The sequence below is a fragment of the Aulostomus chinensis genome, chromosome 3 (assembly GCF_037954235.1).
Source record: "Aulostomus chinensis isolate RoL2024-O1b breed Wild chromosome 3, RoL_Achi_v1.0, whole genome shotgun sequence".
Lineage (NCBI taxonomy): Eukaryota > Metazoa > Chordata > Actinopteri > Syngnathiformes > Aulostomidae > Aulostomus > Aulostomus chinensis.
The window spans coordinates 12,826,824-12,854,241 of NC_141322.1; the positions used below are offsets into that span (position 1 = coordinate 12,826,824).

At 42.1% G+C, this 27,418-nt stretch overlaps 1 protein-coding gene across 7 annotated transcripts in view; it reads right to left on the bottom strand.

Annotated features, from left to right (window-relative positions):
- celf4 (CUGBP, Elav-like family member 4) overlaps positions 1 to 27,418 on the bottom strand; it is a 93,785-nt gene that overhangs the window by 7,296 nt on the left and 59,071 nt on the right. Inside the window, exons 3-13 of one of the 7 annotated variants that reach the window (XM_086198769.1) lie at positions 17,709 to 17,757; positions 11,460 to 11,585; positions 10,534 to 10,613; positions 9,756 to 9,896; positions 9,008 to 9,146; positions 7,057 to 7,209; positions 6,559 to 6,669; positions 5,473 to 5,535; positions 4,992 to 5,072; positions 3,281 to 3,424; positions 2,154 to 2,347 (exon numbers count right to left, since the gene is read on the bottom strand). In XM_086198769.1, the coding sequence (XP_086054895.1) occupies positions 2,220 to 2,347; positions 3,281 to 3,424; positions 4,992 to 5,072; positions 5,473 to 5,535; positions 6,559 to 6,669; positions 7,057 to 7,209; positions 9,008 to 9,146; positions 9,756 to 9,896; positions 10,534 to 10,613; positions 11,460 to 11,585; positions 17,709 to 17,757 (1,215 nt within the window). In that variant the 3' untranslated portion in view covers positions 2,154 to 2,219. Of the gene's footprint in view, positions 1 to 2,153; positions 2,348 to 3,280; positions 3,425 to 4,991; positions 5,073 to 5,472; positions 5,536 to 6,558; positions 6,670 to 7,056; positions 7,210 to 9,007; positions 9,147 to 9,755; positions 9,897 to 10,533; positions 10,614 to 11,459; positions 11,589 to 17,708; positions 17,758 to 27,418 lie in introns of all 7 variants that reach the window. The other 6 variants (XM_086198768.1, XM_086198770.1, XM_086198766.1 and 3 more) reach the window with 6 other exon arrangements.

Sequence of the window (27,418 nt, forward strand, 5' to 3'; positions counted from 1 at the left end):
CAGTGAATACTCCAATCTCCATGTGACGGCTGACGGAGGCCACATAGCGCCGCAGCATGTGTCTGATTGATTGATTGTGGCCATCCGCCACAATATCAACACATATTGACCGCCAAATATTGATTTGCAATTTTTTTTAATATTCAAAGTGAGCACCATCTTATAAAATCATGTTTCATTGAGCTGCGTGCAGCGCATTGATCCGCATAGCTGCTCTCTCTCTCTCTCTCTCTCTCTCTTCCTCGCTCAATTCAATTAAACCCAAAGAAGCAGCAATAAATAAGAAGACCTATGAACACCGTGGGTGCAAAGAGCAAAATGAAATAGCAGCCACTTACATTTACAATATCATCTCCACAGTGGCTGCAGCCACCTATCACACACATTAAAACAGAGCACACTTTGCACCCAGCGCGAAACATCGCAGCTAAACTGTCTGTTAATACAAATAGCACGGTTGTTATGTGCTTTATCGATACTATAAATAATCAACGAACGAAAATCAGGATTCAAAAATGGAAAGATTACGCAGCAAATACATGTGCGATTATTAGGAACCAGCTCTACAGAGGGGAGAACCTGTCCCTCTGGAGGCCAGCGGGGAGTGACTCCACTGGTCGCAGATAGAAGTCCGATTTTTTTTTTTAATAAGGAAATATCGGGAAATGAACATACTTCCCATTTTCTGAAGTCCAAAATTCTTCCCAAATGATTTTCAAGTCTTTTATTTCATATCACACGATGTTCATTTGTTAATTCACCCCCCCCCCCCCATTTCTTTAAAAGAGACGATAAATCCGCGTATGATTAAGGGCTTGGCGAAACGTTAGCTTGTGAGCATCGTCCCTGCACGTACGCCCTCACCCGGTTGGCTAATTTTCTCCCACAGTCAGTAGTTTAATGTTTAAAGAATCTGTAAGTACCCAACGTGTGAAATACTTCATTTCTGGATATCAGAAAATCCAGTGCTTATCCCTCTGGGGTTCATATGCGTATGATGTGGCACTTCAACAACAACACTTATATTACACTCACTGCCATAAGACAATTCCCATGTGGTTCTTCTTCACTGTTGATGTGAGTTGTATTTACATGTAAATGGGACATTGTGGCATATTTACATGACACCTGCTTCTCTGAACCGTCTTAGCTAGCAGTCTGTTATGAATCAACAGTGCTGGGACCAGATGGAGGGATTTTAATCAACATTTATCTAATATGAAGTCATCATTCTGATGACTTTCTCTCTGTAGTTCGATTCTGGTAGTCAAAACTGAGTCCGTAGGTGTGAGAGTGACAAACTGCTCGTTCATTGATTGAATGTCTGGTGTATGACTCGGGTGAAAAGCAAAGCAAATCAAAAGGAGGTTTTCTGGAAATGTGAAATGTTTTGATATATCAAAAGGAATGGGGCCACATTCATATGAGATTGCGCTATTCTTCCTGCAGTGCTTTGCCTCGGGACACTGTCTGGTATGGTTGGGTTAGTTTGTGAGTGGGTGATAAGTTGCCCTTGAATGAAGTCATCAGTGGTGAATGAACGATACAGCCTAAACTCTCCATCACACAGATGAAGGGAGGAGACAAAGAGGAACGGCACAATTACCCGCCTGAGGGGTAATAAATGCCTTTCCCTCCGAAGCCATTCCTCCTCGTGCAACACACTGAAGCATTTACAAATTATCTTTTACCTACAGGGTAACACACCAGGTCACTTACTGTAAAGCTGTTTTACAAAATAGAGGAAATGCTTCTTTTGTTCCCATGAAAACGACTGAAAAGCAGTTGTAAAAGATGCAGCAAGACGAGAGCGTGTGTTTAATTTTGATATCAGTTACACGTTTTAGTCCTAGTTTGTGCGTGGTCTTTGGTCGCTGCCATTAGCGTAAATCCCCAACAATGAGTCATAACGACAATGGTGGGATTAACATTTACAAACGCGTGCCTACTTGAACTCTCGGCAAAGGTGTAAAGCGTCATCGCTCTCCTTTACAAACTCTTTACAGATGATCAGCAATTTATTCCACATCTACAAATGTTTTATGACATTTATAAAAGGTTACTGAAACCACATCAGGCCAGTCATGAATGCCATTTGAGTGTATTGGCTCTGTATGCATTAATTTAGTTAATCAAAGCGCGAACGCTCTAACCTGTCTTTCCCTGTGCACGACGGCTGCCCCGGCCGCCAGGATGGCAGCGGCTGGCTGGGGCGGGGGCTAGTATGGGCGGTTGGCATCCTTCGGCCTCTTCAGCTGCACCTTGAGTCTTTTCATGCCGATCTGGAAGCCGTTCATTGACTGGATTGCAGCTTGGGCACTACCTGGGTTGTCGAAGCTCACAAACCCTGGAGGAAGGGCAGGAAGAGAGAGAGAGAGAGAGAGAGAGAGAGAGAGAAGGAAGAAGGAGGAGCGTGGTTAGATGAAGGCGCAGACAGTTTTGGCTTAGAGGAATGAATAATGAGGATGACACACATGATCATAATTCTAAACCATTTATTGTACAAAGTCAAGGAACAATAAACAAACATCAAATACATCTCTATCATTAGAAAATAACACACTACATGACAACAACAACAACAACGACAACAACAACAGGATTACAATAAGAAGAGGGAGTAGCATGCAAGCAAAAAAAAAAAAATCACAATATGAACTTTGGTGATGGAATCTAAAACCAAAACACCAACACAGTTGTGCTAGTTGTGCGTTTTTCACTTTAGGGTGAAAAAGCCTCAAATCAACAAATTAAAAGCTGCATCTCAAAATTTGCAGCGTGTCTAATACAGCATTGATGTTGCAACAGCGTTAATGAGCCGAAGCTACTTTGCAAATAGGTTTCACCTGACTGACTAAATATTCTCTGCAATCCTTTCATAATTTGCCACATAATTATACGTTAGGAGTAAATAGTGATGTCAGTGGCACAACATGAGGAAGCTCTTCTCTTGTTTACAGTAGCTTACAGGTACAACCGGAGACGCAGAGTCGACCACCAACAAATACCTGGCTACAATATCACAAACAGCACAATGGCAAACTTACTAAAAACATGAATCTGAATAACAAATCTATCAGAGCTTTCATTCTTTTTAATTACAACCAGCTTTTGCACAACTGTAGAAAAATTCACTCTCTCTGTTTTGTTCTCGTTTGTTTTATCGAAGAGGTGCTGGGAGGTTAGGAGGGGGTGTTGACTGCGGTAAAGAAGGTGATTAGTAAAAAGAATAATCAGAATAAATAATCAATAATTTTTGGTTTTGTTCATTTTTACCCACCAAAGCATTTACTTTGGTTTGTCGCCCGATCCACAAACACTTTGGAGGAGATGACATTACCGAATGGCAGGAACATCTGCATCAGTTCTCCATCCCCAAACTCCTGAGGGAGGTGGTAGATGAACAGGTTGCAACCCTCTGGTCCTGCACATGGAAACAGAGTGAGAAAGAGAGAGAGAGAGAGAGAGAGAGAGAGAGAGAGAGAAAGGGGGGTGACAAAAGAATGACAAAGGGCAAAGGTCAGAGAAACAAGGAGAGAAGAGGCCAGCAAAAAACAAAACAAAACACAAAACAAGAAGCATTGAGGGCATAGAGAATAATGAAATAATAAATAATAAAAATCAGCTGGATGAGTGTGTTCTCTCAGTGAGGTTCTAACAGTGGCTAACACTACAATCCAGCGTGGACCTTGCAGCAAAGTTAGAACCATTTTGGTCATTTGGTAAGAGAGATTTCAGTTGTAACATCCTTGTCACAGCATGTAAGTCGTTGGAAAGACATGATGTCACGCGCAGTTTTCTCATGCTTCAGGTAGGATTTAGCAACATTAACATCTGATGTTTATGTCGGCAGCTGTTTGCTTCATTTAGTCTCCGTCCGGCGTTAAATGTCCCTGTTGGTTTTCATCCTCATCCTGTTTTTATTTCGCCCATGAGGAAGTCTGCTGTCAATCAGACATCAAACCACACCCACAACACCGGCTGGTTCAGTCAAACTAATAATCAAACCCCAGTTTTTCTACAGTCTTGGTCTCTACGGATTAAACTATGGTTTCTAACTCTAATCTTGACTGTCACTAATCTGATCGATTTAATGCTAAACAGAAATAGTAAATCAAGTTTTCAGTAGGGTTTGACATTCTTTGTGTATTGATTTCTGTTTTTGACAAACTTCTACTTTACATCCAAGTTCACTCGCATTGGTCGTCAGAGCTGTAGTGACTCGGTTGTTTGCAGATTTGATATTTAACATCATGCGGGTGTAAACTGGACTTTTCAGTCCTAACTGGTAAAGTCCAGGATGCTGAAACTGGTGAAGGATTTGTATTGTTTTGTTTATTTTCCACAAGAGGGCAGTAAGGTGTTGAGGCTGGATGTCCCGAGCTGGCAGGTCATTGGGTTCAAGAGTAGGTTTACAGCTCAGTTGGAAACACTCAGCTGTGGTAGTAAAGTTAGTAACAGCCAGCTAGGAAAGAAACTATAAGGTTTTATTATTTGATTCATTCTTGAATCTTTTACAAATAATTGCTTACTGAAGAAGTTGAAAAAGGAAAATTCTCAAACTCGTCAAGGATAAGAAGCTATATCCTTTTGATGTGAGTATACCTACTTTTTGCTATAAGTATTTAAAAGCAAGAAGGTGAACTGCATATATATGTATATGTATATCTATATAAATACATTTGTACACACAAATATATTCATGCATGTGTACATGTATGTATATAGATGTAAGAGAGTGAGTTTATATTCAAGGTTACATATGTACACACACATGTATGTATGTATATATATATTGATAAGGCTGTTTGAATGTACGTGTGTGCAAAAGTTCACTGCATTCATACATGTGAGGAGTGTGTACAGGAGTCAGCAAGTGTCTTACATTTAAAATGTTAAACGTTTGATTAGTAAATGGATTTCTGTGTGTATTTGTGTGTGCGTGTGTGTGTATGTGTGTTTGTGTGTGTGTGTGTGTGTATGTGTGTTACCTTCTCGTTGCTGCTGCGGGATGATGGGTGGAGGGTGGGGGAAGGCTTGGCTGATCTGGCCGTATGCAGCTGGGTAGGCTGCTGAGACACACACACCAACACACACGCAGATCAGATAACAGTCATGACCAGAGCACGCTGCAACACGGATACATACAGTGTGATATATGCAGGGGCACAGCGAGCGATCGATCAGATAGCAGACAATAGAGTTCACACACACACACACACACACACACACACACACACACACACACACACACACACACACACACACACACGCACACGCACACACACACACAGTAAATAACAGCAGTATTGATGTAGCCTGACCGCAACACTTATTTGTTACATGATCAAAATTCAGAGACATATCTTTCTTTCTATAACTCTATAACACACAAACACACACACACACACACACACACATTCACACATGCACACACACACACGGGTGCAGCTGTGTGAGTGACAGACAAACCTGCATACTGCTGGACTCCTGTGTAAGCCTGCTGGAGAGGATCGGCTGCAGTGGGACTTTGAGCTGTTCCAGGAAAGACACATGAAGAAGAGGACAGGGTCGAGGGGTGCATGGATGGAGAGATGGATGGATGGAGGTGTGGTAGGTGGGTATAGGGGTAAAGTAATAGAACAGCGAGCGACAGAAGGGGAGAGCAATAGCGGGAGAATGTGGATATAGGGGCGAAGGAGAGAGCATGCAGGAAGGTGAGAGAAATATTGAACGTTGAAAAAGAAGAGGGATAGAGAAAAAGAAGGAAGTTAAGAGAGTTGAGTGAGTAACTTCATGCTGACATTTCTCACTGGGCTGGACTAATGGTTCATCCAAAAAACATTTCAAAAGTTGATCTTTTTTTCCGGAAAAGAAGAGAAATAAAACTCTGAAAGACAACACGGCTCCACTGTCACCACGAGAAACCATTACACACAGATACCATTCAACATTGGACCCCATTCATGAAATATTCTTATTCACAAATTGGTTCTGAAAATCCATAGAACTTTCTGAGCCCCTCAGTTTAGACTTACAGACAGGAAGGACATTACCGGAGCTACGCAGATGTCAGGAGCAAGGAGAGCTACTTGGCTTTCCTTCCTGTCTTTGAGACAAAATGGGGGCTAAAAACATCCTCTGGTAAGTTAGGACCACTTTATGTATAAGAACATTTGGTGAATAAATCCCAGTTTTATATAAGAAACATTAATTTCTCCGAATGCAGTTTAACGTGTAAACACAATTACAACACACAACACTGGATGCACCTGATGCCGTCACTTCACATTTCGGAGTAACAGTTAAGAATTACTAAAAAATCTCCCTAGATTTTAAATATATTTCCAAAAATGCTGTTCTACACTTTATAACAACCCATCTGTACATGCACATGAAGTATACCACGGAAGAAACACACACATACACCCAACTACCACTGGAAAACCAAAGAACACACCGCAGACTAACATCAACACCACATATTGCTTCAGCTAGCCAGAGGGAAGGAAGTAGAATGTGTGGGGGAGATAGGGAGGAGGAAGATGGGAGTGCTACCTTCAGAAAGAGAAGAAAGGAAGCAGCCACCCTGAACCCCAAAACAACTCCGCGGAGCCACGCCCAAGCCGTTTTTCTCCGAGTCCTCCCTAAAAACCACCTCCTGCAACACTGGGGAGACAAGAGTGTAAAAAAAAACAAAAAAAACAACAACATTTTTCTTCCACCTCGTCACAGACACAAATCAATGAGCCATGGCTCGTGAAACAAGCGCGTATTTGGGCTCCAGCAGCCCGTAAGTGCCTTCGCCAAACACTCATCTGCTCGACATGCTTGCTGTCTTTGGGCCACAGTTGTCTGGCCTCTGCCTCCTGAACATGCTTCAAGGCAATTCACGTCTGTAAGCCAGCGGCATGTTCACTCTCCTGGCACAGCGTTTACCGCCACACAGATTTGAAAGAATTTGCCATGTAATCAAGTGTAATTGTACTATGCAGTACATTTTTTTCCCCATATATTGTATATTTTTCTATGAATTGGGTCGATTATCAGACTTACCAGGGTAGTGGTGTATTCCGTTGGTGAAGACAGCCTCTGCAGGGGGCTGTCCATTCGCTTGGGGGGGCGGCATTCCAGTAAAACCATTTACACTAATAGGGGAGGGGATGCTGGTCACTGTGGGGGCACTGATGCCTGGAGGAGTGCTACCACCTGCAGCCACAAGGCAGGCAAGCAGCCAGGGAGAGAGAGAGAGAGAGAGAGAGAGAGAGAGAGAGAGAGAGAGAGAGAGAGAGAGAGAGAGAGAGAGGACGCTTTACTTTGACTGGCCACCAAGTAACTCCACCAAATGTCAGAGGGGCTGGTCCAGTGGGCCAGTGTACACACTAAATGTCAGGGTTAATTTCTTGTCCCTCTATGGTCTTTACTGTGATACAGCAGCTGTTAGATGCAAATATTGAATGAGAACATTGAATTCTCTGTTGATGATATCAAACCAATTATGGATTTTGTTTCAGTTGATGCCACATAGTATTTTGTTCTTTTGCAACCCTGCGTTGAGTTAGAAACGTTACTTAATGATTCTAAATGCTTCTTCACAATTGGTTAATTACTACAAGGACTTTTATGAAAAAAGGCAGAAATATTTCAAATAGTTCTGAAAATATATTCATACACACACACACATATATATATATATATATTTTTTTTTTCCTTCTTCCTCCATCCCAGAGCCAGAAAAGAAGATGGATCCCCGTCTCCCTTCTGTGCATGCATTAGTGAGCTTAGACCCAAAAAGATCGGCTGACTACTAGTTAGCTTAGCACAATGAATAATCGTCACTGGAAAGTGTTAGCATAACCCTGGTAAAAGTAATCTTCCTCATCCTCTATTTCATTTATTTAAGTCGGCCATGATTAGTTGCAGCAGTTGCTCCTGTGGTTGTCAAGAAATATTTTGTTTTGTTTTTGCTTTTGAGGTGCTGCCTCAAATCACTGTGCCAAGGCAGGAACGTAGTTCCAACTATGTGTCTGACTCTAAAATTACCGTGTCTCATTATTTTAAATTTGTATTTGATAACAGATATTTTGCATAACCCTGTAGGCAAAAACCTTTTTGGCAAAAAGTGTATATATTTTTTAATGTTCTCTAAGGTAGGTTAACCTCACCCATTCATCCAACCATTCTGGGTGGGTCCCAGCTACCCTGTACAGCAGAGATGAGTCACAGCTATCGGTCTTCTGTTCTTGCTGAGGAAGGATGAACAATAAGTCTGTTTCCCAAACTGTTGGCACGCTCCTTCAAATTGTTCGAGAGTCAGCCTGGGTGAAGCTCTCACTTTGAATTACATATGACATTGCTGCTTCCGTCATTTAAAAAAAAAACAAAAAACTTTTTGCTTTTCAACTGGATTTTTATTTCAGAAGCCAAATGACATTGATAATAATAATAATAATATATAATATAGTCATAATAATGATTATAACAATCATCATCATCATCATCATCATCCTCATCATCATGGCATTAGAAGTCATGTGAGGAAGTAGTGTTCAGCCTAACTGTAATGCTGCATCGTGACTCAGTGGAGGGAGCAGTAAAGAACATAAAATCTGAACTACAACACATATTAGGATTAGGCTAGACAGGTAAGGATTAGACTGGACGGACTAGGATCAGACTGGATGGACTAGGATTAGACTGGACGGACTAGGATTAGACTGGACGGACTAAGATTAGACTGGACGGACTAGGATCAGACTAAACATTTGCATTCCACCTAACCCAGTATATTGCATAAAGATACTGAAATATTGTTAACTGGTGACAAATGCAATTCTGTTAAAACTCCGCTCTTTGCAGGTTTCACGTTCACATGGCAACAGAATCAATGTTAAATGATAATTTATTATTTATAGGTTCCATTGATGAATAATAACCTGTGTTTGCGTTGTAATAGAGGAGGAAAATACATAAAAGCCCACAATGGCACTTTGACCTCTGATCTTACCTGACGTGGGGGTCAGCGGTGCTCCCGGGAGGCCATTGATAGTGGCCATGTGCTGCATCTGGGCAGCAGCAAAGGCCGCCATTGGACTGAGGTAGCCCCCCTGGCCTACAGACGCCATCAACGCCGCCTGTTGCTGCACCTACAGAGAGAAGGAGTGCACAATTAAAAGGACAATGAATCTAAAGGAAGCAGGAGAGAATTGAAGGACAGGATTACAGTTTTTCAGGTACCCATATGTACATTGAATCAGCCTGTGCTTGCTGTCATAACTCTTCCTGCTCACATTTGCCATAAAGACATCCACTCCTAATGTGTTTCCAATGACGAGGGCAAAATCTCCTCGTTTCGGTCATCTCACTTAGATAAATCAAGTGTTTTACTACCAAACTCCATCTTTGTATTACGATCTGTTCACAGCAGCTCAGCTCGGAAACACACAAAAACAGGAAATCTGTACTCGGAAGATAGTACCCCCCCCCCCCCCCCCCCAATTGATTAACCTACTCTTGTGAAAAAATAAAAAAGTAGCTTTATATAAAGTGTGGAAGTTGTAGATACTGAAATATACACCTTGTTCAAACACAAACAGTTCACATCAACATGCAGATGAAAATTATAGTTGGAGTGTGATTATCTTTGCTGCTGTTCCAAATTCAAGAGCGAGGTTTATGCACTCCCTTTAATCTCCGTGGACCACTTAATAAATGACTATGGGTAAAAAAAAAAACTAAAAAAAAACATGTCTTGCCTGAGCGTAGGCTCCGTAAGCTCCAAACTGCAGGGCCATTGGGTTGAAGATGCCCATCTGACCAGCCATCTGCTGCATGCGGCGGATGGTGCGCTCCTTGTCCGTGTCTGCGAACTTTACCACCAGACTGGATGAGGCACCCTGTGCATCCACCCATGTAAAAACGAGCACACACACATACACACACATGCCAAGCAGTGCATGTTAGTGTCTTGTTTCTATTCTTGCACACACATGCATACACTGAGAGCAATAAATACTCTTTCGCCCTTCTTTCACTGACAAAAATAAGACATAAGCCGTGGTTAGCATAACTGACTTTGCAGCCAAGATACATCATTCTTTTTTCTTCCATTTTTTTACCCACTCATCCCATCTCACCTCTGTCAAAGAGAACTCAAAGGCAAGAGAAAGAAACTAAATAATTCCATTCAAAATGGCAAAGAAAGGAAAAGGATTTACTTACATACAAACATATAAAGTATATATACATATATATTTATGTTCACACACACACACACTACACACACACACTACACACACACACACACACAGCCAAGCCAACTGCTTAAAAGTGTCAGTTTTCCCCTGATATAGCGGGATGGGTCAAAGGCAGGGGACACATTTCCACACTGGGATTAATAAAGTATAACTTTTAGAAGGTAATTAAGCGCTTTGTGATTCATCTTTCTATGTGACTCACCTCTCTCACATAAATCCACATGGTCTCACGCACACACACGCACGCACACACACGCACACACATACAGCTACTCACGGGCATCGTCTGACTGCCGTGTAGTGCACTGATGGCTGCCTGAGCTTCAGCGTGAGAGGAGTATTTTACAAACGCACAGCCTATGAAGAGGGAGAAGAAAAGGTGAAAGCATGTAAGTGAAAATGATTATGTTAGCGACCAGACGACACGTTAAAATTTCTACAGCCAGAAACATCCAGGAAACAAAGCCTTATTTTTGCTGACGAAGAGTAGCTGTAGCCCTCGCTGCAGTGAGCGGGCTAAACATGGCACCCCTAGCAACTTTAAGATCCTCTGATGGGGCTTAAAATGCCACAGCATTCTGGTGTCGCTTACTATTGACAAGCCCCGCTGATGAATTTGAATGATCAAGCTCCCAGTAATTATTGAGCTAAAGCCCACTTAGCCGAGTAAGCTGGCTGATGGGGCCTTGTTAATGGAGCTTCACGGAGGAATCGGAACGATCAGGCCCACTGTAATCATCAGGCTTAGTTATCATCGGGCCACACTGATTGGCTGCTAAGCTCACTGATGAACTTCATGCCGTGAACTTGTGTAGCACTCTGACAACATTCTGAAAAGACAGTTTTCTGGTGTGACATGAGGCCCGATGGTTAATAAGGAAGTCTATTTCTATTTTTTAGTCTTTATCAGAGCAATGTATTGACTCCGAAGGTTAATGGGGTTCATCTATAAAGAGTTTATATTGCTCATCCCTGTGGACTAAGCTTTGTAATGACATTTACTGTTGAAATTTACAGACTCTACTGTATTCTTACGTAACCACTCGTCTGATGATTGTGAAATAACCTGCTTTGACATCACTCAACGTGGAGTGGTTAAGGAGAACTTTGCAAAGTCACCAACTTTGAAAGGCCAAATCATTTCTGTGCAGCAGCCTGTGAAAATCTCTGCTGGCACAAAGTCATAAACAGCTATAAACTCACCTTTGCTGTTTCCATCGGGACCTCTGAGGATGGTGCACTCCTCGATGCTGCCGAAAGACTCGAAAAGGCGCCGCACGTCATCTTCTGACTGTTGCTTGTTGAGCATGCCCACAAAGAGCTTTCTGTCTTCTAAAAGCAACAGAAGTAGGTCACGATCAGAGGATCAAAGATGCCTTTTGATATTCTGCATAAAGAATAACATGCTATGTTCACTGTATAAAAACATCTGTTTGGTTCATCCTTCATTGGATGGAAAAAATGTCCAGGAGAATGTTGATGTCATGAAATGCTCCAGTTTTCTTAATAGTAATTTCAGCAGACGGCTTTCAACACACTCAAACACATTGTAATGTTTCATCAAATCACTGTCTCTGTTTTTGGTCTCCAGAAGGCGAACAAGCTGATCATCATCAGCATCATCATCGTCATCATCGTCATCATCGTCATCATCACACACACACACACACACACACACACATCCTTGTACTTATATCTTTGTGAGGACTTTCATTGATGTAAAACATTCCCTTGCCCCTCACCCTAAACCTGACCATGTCAACTGACTGCCTGACCCTAAACTTAACCTGAACCTGATTCTAACCTCGACCCTAAAACCAAGTCTTGACCTTCAAACGGCCCTTTGAAGACGTGAGGACGGGCTAAAATGTCCTCACTTTCCAAAAGTGTCCTCACTCTGTTGGTTAAATACATATTCTAGTACTCAATATGTAGCAAGTACAAGAACACACACACACACACACACACACACACACACACACACACACACACACACACACACACACACACACACACACGCACGCACGCACACACACACGCACTCCAGTAGTTGAACTGTGTATCCACAGACATGATACAAGCCTATGCTGTAGTCCACTGTATGCTCAGTGTAGCTGAAATAATTACACCGTGTACACAGGCATGGCTTCTTGATGGTCACTCATAACCCACATCATGATCCCTGTCTCTGGACAGCCTCTCAAGGATGCACATTGACACATTTAAATAACTGTTCAAATCAAAACTTCAAATTCCTGACAATACTTCAGCCTTCCACAGAACGTATGGAGCCGTTATTTCCATTTCGCTTTGCCTTTAAGTGTCTTTTGTCTTTGGGGTTTAAATGGCATTTTTTTATGCTGCTCTAATAATCTTGAATATTGCTGAGTTTTCCTTTGTCCCATCTACTGCCTAATTTGTTAAGTGCACTGGGCTCATGTGGCATTGTGATTTTACACTTTAAATAAATGTGAGTGATTGATGTAGCTGCATTCTTGTGCCATTGAAACCATGGTGTAGAATCTGGAGCTGCCACAGGTATTACTCTATTACTAAATGATTCATCAGCAGTCAGTGGATCAGGAGAAGTTTCCAGCCAAAGGAAACTTGGGTGGAATGATGCCCTCCACAAGGCTTTAGGTCCCACTGATGTTTGTGGCAAATCCCGTTACACAGTACAAACAAGAACATCGCTTTATAATCTTTGCTAGCTTGATATAGCCTGCAGTAAACATGTTTTTATAACCCACAAAGTAAAAAACAAAAAGTAATATTGAGCTTCCGGCTTGTTTGGCTTTCAGTAGCTCAAAATATCTGAATCATCTTCTTGAACACTGAATCAGTGTTGTCCTGTTAGTCCAGGACTTCATCTGGACCTCATCTTGCTCCATAATGGCTGAATTGATTTATTTTTTTTGCCTGTAATGATGCCAAACCAAAAACAAGCAGCTTGAAGCCTTCCTCTTTCTGTTTTAGGCAACTATCTCTGGCTGTACTGTTAAGGATGAATATTGGTGTGCCAAATTGTACACACAAATAGATGCTAATGAGCTAACAATTGCTAGCAAGCCACATCTGTAATTTCACCTCTGTATCAAATCCATGCATAATATAATATAATATAATATAATATAATATAATATAATATAATATAATATAATATAATATAATATAATATAATATAATATAATCATGTAATATAATATAATATAATATAATCATGTAATATAATATAATTTAATATTAAATAAAGGAAAGAGAGGACAGCTTTGCTAATCCATGTGTTTGCTTCCTGCTAGCTGACCAATTTCCGCGCATGAATCATTTAATACTACAACTTGTAAATAAGGAATTATGGTGTTTAATACCTGTCACAGGTATTAAACAAGACAGATGCACTAGTATGCTGTCCTCAGGTCAGGACACGATTAAAATTTAATTGAAGTCTAAGTTATGTTCCAAAATGAGCATTTTCAGGGGACTGTATTTCCACAAAGCGACACATTTTGTTATTATCATTAAATGTGCGTCACAGTCTGGACGCCAAGACTTGGTTCATATAAATGAGGCAGCATATTACATTATGACACAAACAAATTAGGTACAGCATTCAAAATCACAAACAATACGCAAAAGTCAAAGGTTATGTTGAATTCTGCAAACAGAAATGTGGAGTTGTAGGTAGTAACAGTTGTCACATCCACCGCTGCACATGCACGTCTTTATGTAGAGCTTTATCTCCAGACAGAATAAAAGAAAAGTCATCTTCTCATTTAAACATAAACTATTTTGTTGTCACTATGATAAGATGTGTAAATAGAATAAAATTCTACATGTATTATCTTAAATAAGGTAGAGGCGGGCCAGCGTGTCACGACAGTGTCCTCGAGTCACTGAGCGAGTGTTTGAGGGGACTCGTGAGGCAGACGGTGAAAGTGTGTTAGTATACAGCAGCAGCAGATGTGTCGACGTGCAAGGCAGTTTGTTTTTACGTTATGTTTTAGAATCTGAGCTTTATGGAAATGGATGTATATGTTGGGAAATTAATGAGCCTCGGTGCAATTGCCTCTGAATACGCTGTGTGAATTAACGCGTGTGTAGGTGTGTGTGCGTGCCTGCGTGATTAGGGTCCGTTCCTCCCCACTGCCTGTGCCTGACAGGGTGTCCTTGCCGAGTCAACAAGACTAATCTGCGCTCTGGCCTTGCACTGTGTGTGTGTGTGTGTGTGTGTGTGTGTGTGTGAGGGGGGGGGGGTTGCTGGTGGTGGTGGTACGGGGTGTTTACAAGTGTGGAGTGCACGACAGTGGTGGAGGACACACATATATGCACACAAACTGCACACACAAATCTTGAAATGTTTGCCCTCCTCACCTTCTCACACACATACACACAATGCACACTTCATTGGTGGCCAAAGCCTGCAGTTCCCCAGGGAAGGCACCAATAAACATAACAGCTTTCTTTTGGAAAAAACTGTTAATACACACGCACACGTGCAAGCACACACACACACACACACACACACACACACACACAAACACACACATACACACACACTCATCTAGAGAGCAAATCAACACACATCAGAGTCTCAACAGTGATGTAAATCTCTCTTGTATGCACGTACAGATACACACACACACTTATATTCGATTTTTTTTCTAATATTATGGAGGCCGGCTGCACGGTGGTGCAGTGGTTCGCACTGTTGCCTCACAGCAAGAAGGTTCCGGGTTCAAGTCCCGGCTCCAGCACAGGATCTTTCTGTGTGAGTCTCCATGCTCTCCCTGTTCCTGTGTGGGTTCTCTCTGGTACTCCAGCTTCCTCCCACAGTCCAAAGACATCAAGAGAGGACGAGGCTGATTGATACTCTAAATTGACTGTAGGTGTGACTGTGAGTGTGAATGGTTGTTCGTCTCTGTATGTTGGCCCTGCGATGGACTGGTGACCTGTCCAGGGTGAATCTCGCCCGTAGATGATGGGATAGGCTCCAGCCCCCCCGCGACCCTTACTAGTAGGAATAAGCGGAAGATGACGGTGGATTATGGAGGCCTTGAGAGGCAACGAGAAAAAAAAATCTGGTGATCCACTTCCCTAGTTTTCTTTCGTGTGATTACAGCTTATAAACAGATGAAAATAAAGTTTCGGCCAGGAAAATATTCTTTTAAAATAATCAAAAAAGCTTTGAGAATAAAGGGTTTTGGTTCAGATGATCAGGTGTTTTTTTTGTTTCTGCTGCAGGAGGCTGCACCACTGGTCCATGGTTTCTTCTTAGGGCCTCACACTCAGATGTTTCATATGTATATATATATATATATATATATATATATATATATATATATATATACACATGTGTGTACATATATGTGTATATATGTACGTATATGTATATGTGTGTATGTATGTATATGTATACATATATACATACATACACACATATACATATATACATACACACTAGATAATGTGTATGTATACATATGTGTGTGTGTGTGTGTGTGTGTGTGTGTGTGTGTGTGTGTGTGTGTTGGTCTGAGTGTAGCGTGCACGGCTCAGCACCACTGCAGTGTTTTTGACCTCCTCTTGTCACCAGGTTGTCAGCTACCTAATGTGCTCGTACTCTTTCTACTTTTTCTTGTGGGCTCGATATTTAATCAAAGCTGTTCTTGTGCTCAGGATCCCTCGCCTGTTTCGTGCCACTCTGTCAGTCCACGCCACAAAAGATTGCCTGCCCTGCTCACCATCTGCCAGCTTCTGCCCCTAACCTAATCATTATCTACGGAGCCCCCGTCTCCATTCACCTGGCACTGTCTCGTGTCCTCAAACTATACAAGCCTGCAATAAAACTCTGTCACCATTTTTCCTGCATCCTTTGTCTGCATCTGAGTCCAATCAATAGGAGCTCAACACCTTCCTCCCGAACATTATCAATCAGACTGTAGTGGAAGGTAGCTGTGCTCACCTAAGCTCACCACTTTATACCTCTCTACATTTCAGAGGGAAATACTGCATTTTTAATGAACTAGGTTTGCTTTATAGACAAAATTAGAGATTTAATCAGTGGCTCTCAACCTTTTTGACTCCTTCTAAAAAAAAAAAAAAAGAAGAAGCAGTGACTAGGTGGGGCGAACGTTGAGGATGATGATTTAGCAGATAAGTTGCAGCCCAGTGAGCTCAAATTATTCATTATCTAAGAAAAAACAAGTCTAAGGGAGAAAAAGTAAATATTTAGAGGGGGAGAAAAAGGAACTTTCCGAATCAAATTTGTTTCATGACCCACAGAGAGAACCTAAATCCCTGGTTGAAAACCACAGAACTAAACTGTATATAAAATATTTAAAGGTGCCCCATGTCAGCGTACTAAAGCGGTAAAACACTACTTGTATTGATGTCTCAGCATTAAAAGTCCAGTAATAAACATATATGCAGTCACTCACTTTCACAAATAAAATGTCTGCCTTCATGCTTGAGAGAAAGAAGAAGAAGACGGACAAAGACAGAGAAATATTCTCGAGTCTGACTAATACATGAGGAAAATTAAAGTAGGCTACGGGGTATATATTTCTATACATATATATATAGGGATACTGTATATATATATAGGGGGAGATGGACTGAAAAACTCCTCACGCTAGCTGCTCTCCCGCTCCATCAATCATACTCACCAAACTAACTAGCAGAGGATGTCACACTATCTCTTCTCCTTTCTTTAAACTGTGTTTTCTTTACAGGCTAACCCCTCGCTTGCAGTCCTTCAACCTTCATCTTCTCGCTCTATTTCAGCTTTTTTGTCTCCTGCTTTCCTTAGGTCTTGTGACTGAAGAATTGCCCCCCTGCCAATTATATTAACAAGTTTGAAAGACTCCAGCTCATAGTGAGTCGAACTGCATCAGTCTTCGCTTGTACAGATTATTGATGAATGTCAGGAGCAGGTCACTACATAGGGGCAGATGTAGAAAATGTGCTTTAATCTGATGTAGCTGTCAATTCAGGCGTGCGTGCGCGCGTGCACACACACACACACACACACACGAGCCGAGACTCCCTCTGTGTGATGAACTTATGACATGAGTAAAACAGAGTTCGCTTAGGTGCAGTTAAAGGTGTTTGACGAAAAGAAGTGACATGTTTACCCCTGGAGCTGGACAAGACACACATGTTTGTATGTGTGTGCATGTACATGCATCAGTGCATATGATGAAACTCCAAGAAAGGAGCCAGAGGCCACGTTGGCTAACGTCGGTGTGGACGAGTGATGTTTGCATAATGTGTTCTGAAGACTGGCGGGTCCAGCCAGGCCGCGCTGTCAGCCTGCGTTGAGGTACGGGGCATTGTGTAATGGGACAGATAATGGTGAGGCTGATATGCACAGGCAGCATGTTTGTAGGGCTAGAACAAAGAGAGGAGGAGGAAAAGGAGGAGGAAGGAAAGGAAAGAAGAGTGTTACAATACCTCCTCGACTCTCACTGTCTGCTGGCTTCACCTGGATAGGTCTGTTCATCTGTGGCAGAGAGAGAAGCAAAAGGGAGGAAATAATAGAAGAGGAGGGAAGAAACGAGAGACAAAGAAACCAGTTAGCACCATGCCCCTCTTTTAACGGCACATGCTTTTACCATCCCTCCCCAAATAACCTTTTTTTTTTTTTTTTTTAGAATCACTCAGCCAAATTGCCGGTAAAGTGCGTTGAAAATCTCCCAAGCTGCAGCACTTATAGCCATTGGGGGAATAGCTGGTTGGGAATATGGGTTGCAAATATTATTTGATCTGAGATGAAAGGAGAGAGAAGGGTTGGAAAGAGGGATAAGCAGAGGGATGAAGGGAAGGATAGAAAGAGGGATGGAAGGAAGGAAGATAGTAGAGAGGTAACTCTGGGTCAGCAGAGCTACTGTCACTGGTATCATAACTGTGTGTGTGTGTGTGTGTGCGCACGTGTCTGTGTGTGTGTGTTGTGTGTCTGAATGCTCTTGAACCATCAGTATATTGATGTCAACTTTGTGTATTCAGATGAATGATTTTGAATGTATTAAGGCACGGGCAACACACATACACACACACACACAACACGCAAACGTACACGCACACACATACATGCGCGCACACACAAACACACACACAAACAGCTTTCTCAGTGAGGATATTCACTGGTAGAATGCATTTACGAGTCCCTTTGCTGAACCATAGCGACTTAGTGTCTACTCCCAAACCTTAACCTGACCTGAACCTAAACCCAGTTCTAACCTTAACCCAAAGATCAGGTTTTAATTCCCAAACTACGATTAAAGAAGTCTCCTGAAATGAAAACTGACAAAAATGCCTCACTAAGGTGGTTCAAAACTGAAATCATACCTCACAGTTGGCTGTACAAGAGAACACATACACACACACACACACACACACACACACACACACACACACACACACACACACACACACACACACACAGCAAAACAAGTTTGGACATTTGGGACATCTGTGCTCAAAGCTTACAAAATGTGCACAATTTCACAATTTCCTCTTATCACTCATAAGCTTGTATATATGAGAACATGCACACATACACACCCACAACCACACACCCACATACACACACACAAGCACTGTTTGTCCCCCAGTGAGACCTTTTCTCCGTGTGTCCACAGAGGCTCTCCTTTCATTACACTCCTGCCTGTCAAACCTCCCATCTCTGCCTCGCCACCCTGCTAAATGCTCGCCTCCAATCAATTTTTTATAATGCCAATCGCCACGCTGCCTGTAGAGAAGAGAAGAGGCGAGGACGGAAAAAGAGGAGAAAGAAGAGGGGAGGGGGGAAAGGTCAAGGTTCTGTGTGATGCAGCATCAGTGTTTTGTTAAATGTCATTAAATCTTTCTTTTGCGTTTGCTGATGCAGTCATCATCGTAATGAATCGTCCTGTGCTCAGATGATTCGCTAAAGCCAAAGGCCTCGGAGCGCGAGGACATAATGTCACAATGCAAACACAATTAACGCTCGGACCTTCACCCTTTCCTGAAAGTTTTCTCTTGCTAATATTAAATCACATTATTCTCCATAACACTTATTTAAAATAGAGTTACCCATTCCCTCTTCTCCTTCATCTCCTCCCTTGCTTTGACAGCCAAGAGAACCCTACTAATGTTTTTAATGTGCTGTGATGCATTATTTATCAGACTGGCTGTTGATATGGAAAAAGGACAAGAGGGGATAAAGAAAATGGGGAATGGGAAAAGCAAGTTAAAAATGAGTAAAAAAAAAAGAGGGAGAGAGATGAGAATAAAGTGCTGGAGAGGAGAGAAAGTGAAAAATAAGAGGGGTGAAACCAAATGGGGCAAGAAAGAAGGGAAACTAATTGAAAACAGTAAAAAAAAACAGGGGGGGGGGTTGGAAAGGAGGGTGATAAAAAAGGAGGAAAGTAGAGAGATAAGGGGAGGAATGAGGAGGAGAGAGGACATAGGGGGAGATGGGGACATAGATCAGAGTATAGGACAAGGTCAGCCCAATGCTCCCAGGGGGCCTATAAGCCTGCATACATATGAGTGCTTTTACCGTGACCCATACAAATGGTCTGGCCTCAATCTGACCTAATTGTGTTCCACCTCCAATGGTTTTAAATGCAAGCAAGGGTCTTAACCTGCACAAAACATGATGGCAGATATGTTTAGCTTTACTTTGCATTGAGGTCTAGCAAGGGATTTTTTTTCAGTCATGCAGCAGAACACGAGAAAATCACCTAACTAGCTGGTGAAATATCTCAATCCATCACTGCCAATCGAGCAGCACTCAAAATTTCCACCCATAATTTTTTACATTCAGTTGAAAATAATGTTGAGCGGTTCAACTACTATTTGCTTTTTGTCACTGAAAGCTGAGTGGAGTTTCATGGGCTTTCTACCAGAGGTTTCCATTATCCCAGGCCCATAAACTGCTTCAAGGTCAGTTTTATCATCCTCTTCATAATAGGGTGAGTTAGCACCAACCCACTGGACATCCGATCCCAAAACAGTTGTTAGAACCAGACGCTTACTAGCAAGGATAGCTCCCCTAGGAAGCCGGTTGGGGTGCTAGCTAAAGCCAGATGGCAGCAAAGAGCAACAAAGCAACAAGCTCACTTTAGCTTCATTTCAGTGTGTGATAAGAAACATTTCCTAAAGTAGGAAATGAGCAGAGATACACGCTTATCTGCATGCACAAACATGAAAGATCACAAATTGGCCTCTGCATCCAAGCATGCATGAACATACAAAAGGCAAAAGCACACACACGCAACAGATATGTAAATGTATGCTTGTGAGTCAACATGTGCAGTAAATTGGCTCATCTGTCAACAAGCATGCCTAATACCTCACAAGTACTGATTCTGCTCAGCTTTGTAAATGCGGCAGCCTATATTCATCCACGCATAGCCTATGCCTTTAAAACCACACACAACCACACACACACATACACACACAGACAGGCTAAGCTCCATTGTTGCTGAAAGTCCACCCTCAGCAGCCTTGTGTTCGAGTGGCCTTGGTGTACCACATGATCGACAGCTCAAAAAGAACTGCAGCTACACAAATCCACGAGGGCACGCACGCGCATGCACACACTTGCTACTCTCCACTGTTGATTATGTAACTCAATGACAGCGCTCTGCCTCAGTGCTGCCATAGATTCCCTGCTAACTAGAGGCTGAGGGAATACATGGTCTGTATGCAGTCTGTGCAGCTCTACCAAACTGGTGAGTCATTCTTCTGAATCAGTCCACGGCCCGAACGTCTAGTGAGGCCCACATGATTAGCTCAAAACAGTGTGGGACTATATTGGATTCTACCTTGAAATGGGAAAAAAATGAAGTCCTTGATGTGAGTTTTGTTGCTTACTCTATTGATTTCACCGATTGCAAACCACAACAACCACGTTACAATGACAACTCTATAGGATTTCTATCCACTGAGTTTCTGCAGAGTGCTTTGTTATGTCAAATGTGCTTCAGTTCAGATACACTTTATAACAAGATAGTGCAAGTGCACACACACACACACACACACACACACACACACACACACACACACACACACACACACATTAATGCAAGCATCCACAGGAATACATGAGGACACAAGAGTGCACAGTCACTCACACTCCTGTCATTCTCTGTGAAAAAAGAATATTGAAAGTATGCTTTACCAAACTCAGGATAGGATTTTCTCATTTTCACCCTTGTCTAGCAGATGTGTTTTAGAGAGAAAGAGAGAGAGAAAGAGAGAGAGAGAGAGAGAAAGAGAGAGAGAGAGAGAACGAGAACGAGAGAAGAGCGGAGCAGGCCAGGTCATTTCATTATCACAGTGAGAAAGCACTCTATGAAACTCTCCCAGGGAAGCAAAGAAGGCTGCCTTCATAATATTCTTCTTTTGCTATTGTCAAAACTACCTCTGTTTTACATTCTGCAGTTGACAGCTGCTGCGCTCTCTTCTTACTTGTATTTACTGCTTCTTAAGTGTATTACATGTGATTGCATGCATATGAAAGGCAGCGGTGTTGAGTGATACCTCTACGTAGGTCTGAGTGTAACCAAATGCCCGTATTCATTTCAAATGAACCACCGGCACTCGACCTGCTTCCTAAAGTATCTCAGCATGCACAACACTCATCTTAGAATGGAAACACGCCAAGAGAAACATTAGCTGAACAAATATGGTTATAACCCTGAGATGCTTTTGGGGAATTGTTGAAGGGGGCAAAAAAATGACCAGATATGTAGCAGATTCCACTAGTGGTTGAAAAGTATATTTCAAATAACTGATTTTACATTGATTGGGATTAAGAAGCATCATATTATGGCAAATTGAGTTAGCTTGGTACAGACCGAAAGTTATTTTTCCCCATGATGATACAACACGTGTTCGTCATTTCTTCAGCTCATTTCTTCAGCTCATACTGAAGTTCCAGGCTAATCTAAGTAGAATGATTTTCCAGCCATTAAATCCTGAAACCAAGAGCCACAGGAGCAGCTGTGTGCACAACTCTATCACTGGGAATCAACTCAAATTCATGCAGCTAACATGCTTGTTGACGTGCTACAATTCAGCAGGCAATCTCATAGAAAAGATTCAAAATGACCACGACCTCTTTGCATGGTGGTGGTGGCACCACAAAGAATTAAGATCATTTTGGTGTAACAACTTCACAAGGTATGTGGTTACCGGAAAACTAGGAGAGTCTGTATCAGGGGGCAGGCGGACACACTGCAGAGGAAGATGGGTGTTCTAGTTTGGTTTACACTTTTTCTTTTTTGCAACTCAGTGGTTTTCCATGAAGAGGCAACTATCAGTGAATAACAATAAAATAACATGGAACTAACAGGCTAATACTAGGTAATGATACACGACAAAACAACAGAAAACCTATGGCTTAACGTACAACCCAACTGACACGTGCTGTCGGTTCAAAAAGAGCAGGAGAGGTTCAGTCAGTTCACAGTTACAATGAACTGTAGCTGAAGAAAGAAAGATCCTAATGCTAAAAAGGGTAAATTGCTGAAAAACCAGCAAATAAAAGTAAAGTACAGTTGTGAGTGTATAATTTTGTACTATTTTAAAGGGGGATTCTCCTGCAGAAGCCGTCAGAAACCATGTGCATGCTAGTCACTACCGACCCATCAGCTACGTCTGATGACTCAGCCTAAGGGATCAAGAGCCAGTATTTCGGGGTTTCTGGTGTAGCCAGAGGATATCTGGTCCGAGGCTTTTTTCTTTCATTCAACGCTCATTGTTTAGAGTCTGCAAAGCAACTTGACATGTTTGCGTGGAGTTGAAAGACAGTGGATTTTTTTCAAAAGTAGCCAGTTTACACTCAGTCAGCAGTTTAAAACCACTACTTCAGCTTTGCTGAATTGTCAAGATACAACCTCATATTGCATTTCACCAATGCGTTGTGTATCTTTTTCACTTCACGTGGACCGTTTACGTGTTTTTCTGGGGTTTTTTGCACCGTTTTGAGAGCTGCTCCACTCAAATTTCGTTGTACTTCATTGAGCAATGACAAAAAAAGAATTCTTATTCTGATTCGGACTCAACCGAGGCTCGCTCAAAGATGAGTGGTCAAAGCTCCTCAAACAGAAAACCAGAAGCTACCCTGTTCTGACATTTTCTCCCTTGACTACAGATTGTGGATTTATATGCAGAATCTTGTGGAAGAGATATTACCAACACTGGAACCATCGAGAGAGATTATACAGGACGAATGAAGCGTCCACCACTTCAGCAACCCAGCTACTTGCTGCCGGTCACCTAGCAGTTGTCAGCTGGGGGCACTGCTGACAAGATCAGTATGGAGTTTGTAGCAGAGCTATTTGGCAAGCTGGCCATGAATTTTATATGATGAAAAAACATAATCTTTCTCAATCTTGTATACCTCATGTCTTAAAACAATTACACCTCCCAAAATGTATGTTAAATACGTATGTAAAAGAATACAAATGATGTGTTCCATGCACTTTAAAAAAAAAATGTATTTCATGACACTCAAATAATGACAATGTTGCATTGAGGAGCTGCAGGAGACGGGAGAGTGCAATGACCAGTTTCTCTACAAGTGCAAATACGAAAAGGACCAGATCTTTGTTAGGAGCTTTAGTTCTGTGGTCGGTTAGGGAGGAAAATCAAACCCTGATCTGTAATTGGTTGCTGCTTCAGTGGCGCTGCTGCTAGTCACTCAAACTCTGCTCAGTTTTAACTCGCAGCTTTTGGCGCTGGCATCGAGCTGCTTGCTGCTGCCAAGGCGTCTGAAGCCCTGTGTCACCAGCTGTCATTGAAAATGAATGACTGCCAGCTGCTTTTGTCGCTCATGAATCCCTCAGAGCGAGCATACAGTAAGAAAAAAAAAAGGAAATCATTTGATTTGGGTTCAGCTGGGTTTACAGGACATTCTAATATATTATTACTAGTAGTGTTTAGGTTGGGATTTGATGCAAACAAACAAGTTGCAATAGTCCAGACTAAAGTTTAGTCTAAAAGAAAACTATAAAACACATTAATGAGACAGTATTAGAGGATCAGTCTAGGCAAAGCAGCAGTCTGGCATTAATCTGAAAAAGAAGAAGTTGCAAGGCATAAACTTGCACCTCGTAGAGAAAAAAAAAAAAAAACCTCTGACATTCTCACACCGGTATGTCACCTGGATGTTAGCTTGTCTGTGGGTGTCATCTACCAAGAGCCAGTGGCTATTGGATTGTAGATTATTGCAGAACAGATCAGCTGGTTCAAAGACAAAAAAGAAAGCACTGGGCTTACACGCAATCAAAGCAGCACAAGCATGAAGCACAACAGGATCTTAGAGGGATCAGAACCCCACAAACACATGCCTCATTTATTTTTTGTCAGCAGTGTTTTATTCCAAGGCTGCATTCTTTTAACATCACACTGATATGATGTTGTATTTCCAAGATGAAAACAAGGGGAATAAGAGAGTCCCCTACTTGTCTCTAGAACATTTTCATTTAATATCAGTCTCATTAAATCAAACAGTGTTTGCCCTGTAAAACCCTGTCCACAGCATTTTCTTAATTTGTTTGAATCTCCTTGAAAATCCTGCATCAAGTTTTCAGAAATAAGTATACGTAAAGGTGAAGCATGGTTTAATGTCACTTGAACTCAGTCAGATTTCATCTCCTCGAATGTTTGCAGATCTCAGTAGGTGTTCCTCTTTGTCCTTCTTCATCCTCACACAAGGCCAAACATGTTAACATGATACATAGATCAGTGCAAGGCTACGGTGACGCTAAAGCAAGACTTCACAATCCCTAAATTCTTTTTGTTGCATTCTGTTTTCCTTTAGTCCTCATCTTTACAGAGTGGGTGATCTGTTTCACGTCAGATGGAGGATGAGACGAGTGTTTTCTGACAACGGGACGGCCTGGCCTTGTTGTTCGGCTGGGATTGAGTGGCGTGCTGCAGTGCGCTTGAGTGGACGAGAGCTAGATAAATACTTTAAAAAATCTAGATGAATTATGAATTGGCACAGAATGTAATTTCTTTGGCTGCTCCACCGCAGCACTGAGCCGGCTAGTAGTACAACAGCATGGCTGCAGTGTGCATTACGGAAAATGAAATACTGGCCCTCATTTATCAAGATTTCCACATTTTCAAAATGTTGCAAGATGATCGAGCAATGCACCAAAGCTTTCCCTGGACACCAAACCTTCATGCAAAATATTACAGCTACAGAAAAGAACTCATAAAAGACGTTATTTCCTCCACAATATCTTTAACGCAAAATTGCACTGAAAAACAAACACGTGCAGGAACACACACTCGGACTCCATTTCTTCAATCGGAGTCTAGGTGCAGTTTTACTGTCGCAAGAAAAATAACTGCACTGAACTGACATTCAGAGGCTGATTTATTTGAGCAGCTGAAGTCGTGTGTTAAATTACCACACGCCCCAAAACAGATATCATCCCAAAGCAATGCAAATTCATTATGAGGTGCACTGTGCGTCTTAACCCTGAGATCTCTGTCAGAGCAACCGTGTGAATGAAAAATGCAGTCGCCATCCTTCTCGGCCTGTTTGTATATGCTGCTGCTCGCTCCGTGCTGCTGCCGCTGTCCCAGTAGTGTCTTGCCAGTTCACCACGTCTCCACAAAGGAAACACGCAGAGATCAAAACAGGAGGCAAGCCTCTCTGTCCAAGCCTCTGATCATTGCTGATTCCCTCATCAACGCAGCTCCTACAAACCATTCAAATATACAGAGCATGAAAACATGGAAGGACAGACTCACACTCAGGAAACACACATGTGGAAGATTCCTCTTTAGGGGCTGAGGGGTTTGTATTTTGTAATTTAGTCTTAGTTCTGTGTCAACCTGCTTCTTAGTTTTCATCATGTTCATTTATTTTTAGTTGCACAATTAATTTTCGTTTCCATCAAACGCTGTTTTAGTCGAGAATTTCTCAGTGAAAACTGATTGATTTTTTTTTGTGGTGAGCAACCAAAACCTGACTGATGCACCAGATTGTTTCTTTCAAAGAACCGTCTAAAAAGTTGCCCGGAGAAACTGTTAGGAAAAGGGCAGATGCTTTCAAAAAACCACCCTGGCAGGTGACTGGATGAAAACATCTTTTCCCCAGAGAAAAGCCTTCATTGCTCTTCTTTCAAAGGAAGAATCCTCTCCTGTTCTGTTTTGGCTGATGCTACAGCATCATCCAGGCTAGTCTGAACGCTGTCATCACACTTAAACCCTAAACTGAGCTGACACTTGCCCCTCCAGATGTTGATTGTCTGCACAAGTGCATAAATTGCGGTCATTACAATAGAGTCATGCCTGACCCCGCAAATCCAGCTGTCTGTTAAAGTAACCTCAGCGTGTCTCTTCAGTTATTTGGCCAGCTGGTTTAGTTTTAGTCTTTTAGCTGAAACGATAGCTTTAGTCAAGTGAAAGTTCTACTTGTCAGCCGTTCATTCACAGGTAGCCCACAGCATTTCATTCACATTTCTACTAACCTACAGTAGCAGAGTCAGCCATGGTGGTTTGACTACCATCCAATAGGGACAGGTCTTTAAACTGCCTCACCCCCACCGCCACTCATCTGTTTCACTACACCAACACAGACGCCTCCTCCCCCATCCCACCACTGCCTTCAACTCTTCAAATCAACCTGGAGAGGCTTCCTGACACATTTCCTTCAGTTCCCCAGACCTGAGTCCAGCACCACGCCATGGAGGTTACTCTTCTCACTCCATGGTCATGTGATCCACTAACAGTTTATCCTATTCAGGAATAAAACTAACGTTACCTTCATCCTGCAGAAACTCATTATCTTAACACACATACAGCACACAGGCCTGAGAACTGTGTCGTATCGCACAGCTGGTGCCAAAAAGTTGTATTCACATTTTTTTTGTCAGTTTGATTCGAGTTTGTTTTTTGTCCCGTTGATGATATCTGCTGTTTTCACTTCTGGTTTCTCTTGTTTTGCTTCTTGATTAAAACCTCTTTTCCACACAATGACTCCCTCAGTTCTCTAACTTTCTGAAGACCTGTTGTCAAGTTACAAAACACAGACATTTTACAAAGCTGCAAGTTATCACACACCCCCACTCCTCCTCCTCCTCTCCTTTCTCTTTTGCCTGCAGTTGGTTGAGAACAGCGATGCTTTTCTCACATCCATTGTTTGATCAGTT